The sequence below is a fragment of the Octodon degus genome, unplaced genomic scaffold (assembly GCF_000260255.1).
Source record: "Octodon degus isolate 3935 unplaced genomic scaffold, OctDeg1.0 scaffold00028, whole genome shotgun sequence".
Classification (NCBI taxonomy): domain Eukaryota; kingdom Metazoa; phylum Chordata; class Mammalia; order Rodentia; family Octodontidae; genus Octodon; species Octodon degus.
Window position 1 is genome coordinate 387437 of NW_004524604.1, and position 6912 is coordinate 394348.

The 6912-nt window shown below is 43.5% G+C and overlaps 2 protein-coding genes across 2 annotated transcripts in view; both read left to right on the top strand.

Moving 5' to 3' along the window:
- Positions 1-1926, top strand: part of LOC101588451 (regulatory solute carrier protein family 1 member 1-like) — a 38905-nt gene extending 36979 nt beyond the window's left edge. The window contains 1 exon segment of the mRNA XM_023712943.1: positions 1570-1926. Coding sequence (XP_023568711.1) covers positions 1570-1926 — 357 coding nt within the window.
- Positions 1927-6146: 4220 nt separating this feature from the next.
- LOC101588845 (zinc finger protein 883-like) overlaps positions 6147-6912 on the top strand; it is a 17114-nt gene continuing 16348 nt past the window's right edge. Inside the window, exon 1 of the mRNA XM_012514252.2 lies at positions 6147-6273. The gene's annotated coding sequence lies outside the window, so the exon portion shown is untranslated. The remainder of the gene's footprint in view (positions 6274-6912) is intronic.

The following is a 6912-nucleotide window of genomic DNA, read 5'->3' on the forward strand; positions in this document are numbered from 1 at the left end:
TCCCATCTGCTTTTTTATAAAGATGGCCACTTAACTTTTCAGTGGAGCCAGTTTGATCCGCTATTGGGTTGGTCATATTCTTTACCTATTGCACACTAATCAGGTCCCCATTCCCCCAGATAGTTAGGTTAAACGCACCTGACAGAGACAGAGGATGCTCTCATAGATCTGGGTCTAGTGCTGTGTCTCAGCTTACTGGGTCTGGATCTACCGAGTTCGAACTCATTCAGCTGAGCCTGGCTTGGGTCTGGCACCTGTGCTAGGCTTCTTCCTGCTTTAGCCTGTGGTAGTGAATCCCCTGTGCCCTCCTGGCCAGGTGTTCTGCTCAGGAATTAGCTGGCTGGGTCTGACTCCTAGCTTCTTGGCCCAGAGTTCTGCTGCAGGGTTCCACACCACGCCTGTCCCCTGGAGGAGGTTCTGGCAGGCAGTGGGTGCCACACGCTAGACCTGTCCAATGTGCTGTGCTGGCTATCTCTGATAGTCTTTTCAATGAGAGTAGCAAGTGAGTATAAATCTAGGTAAATTAAGGAACAAGGATTGGAGGTTAATGGTGATTGAGTTTATTCTGAATGTACAATAACATGTCTATCACTCTCATAAATACTTCATAAATGAATTTTAAAATACGGCATTAGCTACAAGCTACAGGTGTGAAAACTCTATAGAGATAAACGTAGTAAAGTTCTTAAAACTTCTACCAATGAGAAGAGAAAAATACTTAGAAAAACATGAAACAAATGTTTGTATGTAAAATTTATAGATGGAATAACAGGAACTGAGGTATTAGCTAATTCCAGGTGGACATAATGTCTCAACCCAATTGTATTAAAAATTTGAATCTGTTTTGTGATGAAAATTGCAATTTGTTATAGGAGATAAAGATATATCCTACCATTCATGAAGTATTATTAGTTACAGCTATTTCCCTGGAAATTAAAAATTATGTAGCTCAAGACGGTTTTTCAGTATTTGTTTCTTAATTGAATGAATATCCAAGCCAGCACTCACAGAGGTTAATTAACTGGTATGTAGGTTTGCCCATTAGGTTTTAGTTTAAAAAGATACTGCCATAAGTAAGCCAGATAAATAAGAAGAAAAAACTGCATTGTCCATTGCTTCATAAAGATACCCAGTGTTACCATGGAATTAATCCTTATACAACACTCTTCCACTTGGTGTCTAAAACAATAAAAACAACAACAATGAAAACAGCATGGCTCAACTAGTCCAATGAACTTTTTTTTTATTTATTTAGTACAGAGTCTACAGGGTCTCACCAGTAGATCCGACTCAGTGATTCTCCTGTTTTCAGCCTCCCAAGTGCTGGGATTATAGGCGAGCCACCAGGCCCAGTCTCAATTGCCATCTCAGCACAACCCCGGGGACAGAGCCAGCATGGCACACTGGAGATCGAACCTCAGCCACTGTGCTCTGACTAAGCAGATCCTTTAGTCCACTGAGCTATCAGGCTGGCCCATAATGAACTTCTGTATGGAGGAGGTTGTCAATAAGAGAGAAATACTTAACCTGGACTAATAATGTTTTTTTTCCCCACTATATATGGAACAGTGTGTGAGGTGTCCAGATCATATGTATGCAAACATTCAGAGAAATCATTTCCTGCAAAAATTTGCAACATTTCTGGCTTATGAAGATCCTCTGGGGAAGATGCTGGCTGCTACAGCCTTGATTGTTGCTATTCTCACAACTGTTGTTTTTGGGCCTTTTGTGAAGCATCGAGACAGCCCCATAGTCAAGGCCAATAATCAAAGGCACAGTTATTTCCTGCTCATCTCCCTCCTCTTCTGTTTTCTCTGTCCTTTGCTCTTCATTGGCCACCCCACCATAGCCACCTGCATCCTTCAACAGACCACATTTACAGTGGTGTTCACTGTGGCTATTTCCACTGTCTTGGCCAAACTATGACTGTGGTTCTGGTCTTTAGGGTCACTACTCCAGCAAGAAGAATGAGACAACTGCTGCTGTCAGGGACACGTACAACTATTATCCCTATGTGCTCCTTGATTCAAATCACCATCTGTGGAATCTGGATAGGAACAAAGCCACTCTTTATTGACAGAGATGCACACTCTGAACATGGCCACATCATCATCCACAACAAGAGCTCCCTCATGGTCTTCTACTATGTCTTGGGATACCTGGACTCCCTGGCCCTGGTGAGCTTCACATTGGCTTTCCTGGCCAGGAACCTGCCTGACACCTTCAATGAAGCCAAGTTTCTGACTTTCAGTATGCTGGTGTTCTGCAGTGTCTGGGTCACTTTCCTCCCTGTGTACCACAGCACCAAGGGGAAGGTCATGGTGGTCATGGAGGTCTTATCTATTTTGGCCTCCAGTGCAGAGCTACTGGGCTGCATCTTTGTCCCTAAGTGCTACATTATTTTGTTAAGACCAGATAGGAAACCTCTACATGGGTTTAGAAGTAAAATACATCCTTGGAGACCTAAGTCTTCTTCAGTTTAAAAACATGTTTCCTAAAACAGATTAGGGGGCTAAACTCAGAGCTGTACCATTTTTCAGATTGATAATAGGTTGCAATATGGGATTTATTTCAAAGAACAAATGACTCTAATTTCTTTCTCTAATAGTTTCATGATCATTATAACCTGTAGCTATGTACATGACAATCTAAGTTTAGATTTACATGTTTCATTCCCAGCTAAAGCAGCAATTCACATAGTTATTTTTGCATAATTGTGATTATATTATTCATTTTTACCTCATCTTTACCTTAGCTTTTTAGTTATATTACTAATTTCTTGATATATGAAATTTCTACCTATGCACCACTTCTTTAATCCCCTAATATATTTTATTACCTTTTACTTACCTTGAAATACTGTGCTTTATGTGTTAATTATAGTGTGTTTGGGAGAAGAGAATTCTGACTAACCTTATTGGCATATTGCTGACATAATAAGAAATAAGTCATTCACAGAAGGAAAATTACTGCAGGATTCTGTTTCTTTGAGTTCCCTGAAATAATGAAATTCAGTGGTAGTAGCTCAGTGGCATTCAGGGACTGAGACAGCAGGAAAAGGAAGTTAGGGCTTATGAAGACAGACTTCTAGTTTGATAAATGGAAAAGTATGAAAGCCGGCTGGTGGCATAGCTGCACACCAGTGGGAATGGACTTAAAGCTTCTGACCTAAATACTTATAGAGGGTTATAATTGTAGAGGCTATTTCAAATGTGAAGAAAATTTTAAATCTTATTTGTTAATACCAGTATATTTGTAACACTGTTCAAGGATGAGACCGAAAAGCATATTCGGTTCTCGTAATTGGAAAGCCACAAAACCTAGGAGCCTTGACACTCCGGGTGCCAGCTGCAAGATAAGCACATCTTAGCTAGAAGAGGTGTTCTGCTTACTTTCGAGTCCTCGGGTTACCAAGCAAAGCCAGCTCTGCTCAGTCTCAGACAATGATCGAAACTTTCCCCAGGTTATATGATAGTAAGCTTATTAGTTTCTATAACAGTAAATTCTGCCTAGCAATTAATAACAAAGACATGTGTGACCAAATATAGAATATTATATTATCTGTCTTTTTGTACTTCCTTCTGAAAACCTATATAAGTGATTGGTAACCTGAAGATGGGGCTAATGATTTGGAACTGAGACTCCCACTACAGTATTAGCATAATAAAAATGCCTTCGAAACTTCCTCTGGTGTTGTTGCCTTCCTCTTGGTCTGATCTTGAGTTGAACAGCATAATTGTGAACTTTATGTCCTGTGTATTCATTCATAATAAAAAGGGAAGGCTTTCACCATGATTCCCAAGCCACAGGCTCGCCTATAATTTTCCTTTGCCTGATCTTTACCTCATAATGAACAGAGGTTCCCATAGGGAGGTAGATAGTATATGCTAGATTCAGAATGATGTCCTGACTTGGCCTGACTTTTGCAGGGCACATGAGGTATGGATAGAATTGGGAGATGGGAAATATGGATGGGAAGGAAGGGGAGAAAGAGAGAGAGAGAGAGAGAAAGGGAGAGAGAGAGATATTGATTTTATGTTGCCGTGCTGAGGATTGAACTCACAGCCTTACATATTCTATACATGTTTCTGAGCTGCAGCTTGAGTCCTGGTAGGATTTTTTTTTAACTTTTCATTATGCTTCTCTGAGAATAAGGAGGTTAAGAGTGATGACACATCACTCATTAGCCCCCACCCTAGGGTCAGTGAGATAGCTGAGTGGAGTAAGCACCTGTATGGGTAAGCCTAGGGACTGGGGTTTGAACCAGCACCATATGCTCCACTAACCCTGCTCCCAGGTGTGCTGAGCTGGCCACCAAGACTTGGAGTAGTGATGCACAACTTCAATCTCAGTGCTGGGCTGGCTGAAAACAGTAGGATCACCACAAATCCAAACTGCAAATTGAGACCTCATACCAAGTACAGTAAAAGGAAAAAAATAAAGCCCCCACATTTAGATATTTAGATCCCAGAAATCCCAAGGCAAATTTAAAAGTATGGTAAGCATGAACTCTTAGATCATTATAGAAAACATCAAGCCCCACCCTCTATATTATGTAGATTACAGCTTCATTATGTATCCCTGTGTAAACTTACTTCAACTGCCCTGGTGGCCTACATACCTGGTGTTTATATTCTTTGAGTCTCTTGTAACATCTTATAACCAGAAAGGGGAGAGGCAACTAAAGCCAATTCACATGTCCACAAAATTGTACTTGTTCTAAGGATGACAGGAACTTTTAATTTTTAATGCCAGAGCTTTTTCTTCTGTTCTTTTCACTATAGTCCTCATGCCAGACTGTCTTTCTTTCTTCCATGCATGCAGAAAACGATTCTCAGAAGCCCTATGTGCACTTCTGAGAACCTACTACGTGCGGAGTGAATAAAAGAAGACAAGACAGCATGAGGAGCTTGCTACCATGCCACCCCACATTAGCTCACCCTATATTGCCTACAGTTTACTTTTATTTTTTCTTATTTATTTTATTTTTATTTTTACTTGGCCCGGTCTTGCTTTGCAGAGCTGGTTTCTCCCTTACCCCTCATTTTCAATTTTTCCATCTCAAATAAGTGTGAAGCTTTGCCATCGTTTTTGCTTGTTTCATGCAATTGTTTGAGACGAAAAGAACGTAGAAACCACCTCCAGGAGGTGTTACCACTTCAAAACCCGGTAACATTTTCACCTGTGTCTTAATACATATGTATGTATGCAAGTACCTAAGTACTGGGTATTGAACTTACAACCTTCACACTGAGCTACAGCTACACCCCCCTCAGCCCCCAGCTTTTTATTTTTAAGACAGCATCTCACAGAGTCACTGAGTTACTAAGGCCACCCTACAACTTGTGATTCTTTTGCCTCAGGCTGGGACATGCACCATCATGCCTGCCTTGCTAATATTTTGAAATGTGAATAGTATCAAATACAAAAAAGGTACACCTTTGTCTCACAGTTTGCCTTGGATATTGTTGATTTATGGGATTGTGTCTCATTTCAAATCTCAACCTACTTCCTCCCAAGACCACAAACGAGTGAAGTTTAAAAATAATTATCACTATATTCTTTCCAGTTGAGAATAGTATGTACACATAAGTAATTAATGCATTCACATAGGAGTTTTTGTGGTATCAGGGATAAAATCAGAGCCTTCACACAGAGCTGCACGGACAATACTTCTTCGTGTGATACACGGACGATACTTAGTGTGATACAGTAGCAGCGACCTGAGGCGCTAACTTGTCCGCCTTGGGTTGACCTTGGTATCCTCTAGCCTTGCACCCCAGAGTGGTGGGGTTTTATGTGTCCTCCAATCTGCTTCAGTTTGATAGGACCTTTAATAAAAGTCAAATGCAAGTGTCCCCATAGCTGTGCTAGGTCTTCCAATGTATACGAATTCTTGCCTCAAAAGCAGCCTCATCCACAGGTCCTTGATACTCAGCGAGGCAAGGAGAGAAAGGCCTACAGCTGAGAACCTGCCCCGGTTCCCCTCTACCCGGGCCAGGCCGTCTCCTGTCAGTCAGAGCGCCTGGGGGTGGGGCCTGGAGCCCTGCCCAATCGGAGGTAAGAACAGCCCAATGAGGCGCGCGGCCGGAGCGGAAAGGGCGGGCTCTCCCCGCCGGGCGTTTGTCCCCCGTGAGCCCACCCCGAATCCCTCACTGGGGTCCACTGACTTCTACCCAGGGGTTCAGGGCCGCTTTGCCTCTGCCCCTTTGCCCTGTCACCTGCCTTGTGGGGACCCGAGGCGAGAACCTGGGAATCCGGTAGTTGGAAGTGGTGAGTGCGCCGCCCGCGTCCGCACCCCGGAGGGGGGCCCTGCACCCCCACTCGGCGGGGCGGGACTCCGCGAGGCCGGGTGGCGCCGCGGCGCTTCCGGTGGGCGGGCGGGGCCTGGCGTTCGCGTCCGCTGCCTACCGCGGCGAATCCAGGTTGGTGCGAGCCGGTGGCTGCGCCGCGCTGCGCTTCGCAGGTCTCCCCAGGCTGCCTGGCCCGCAGGCTCTTCGGTTCTTAGGTTTGTAAGTGTGCAGCAGCTGCGTTCCGGTTTGGAGCCCAAGACCTGAGTTCTGGCGTTCTGGCGACAGGTTCCTTAAGTTCTAGTTTCTCACCCATATTCTCTCTTGTTGGGTTGATGGGAGAGAACCCAGGGCTCACAACTTCCGGAACGCCCTGGACCTGTGAGCTGTGTCCAGAGCCTCAGGTTGTGCGTTTTGTGCTGTTTAATCCGTTCATGTAATGCCATTCCTGATATGCTCAGTTTTTTTTTTTCAAAGTTTTATTGATAAACAGCAATGAGACAGATTCAAATCAAATCGGAAGTACAATTTCAACAAATAATACACTGCATATATTCTTCTTAGTGGTTAATTGCTGTACAAGATGCGGACTTGAGATCCTATTTACAAACACCATTAGAAC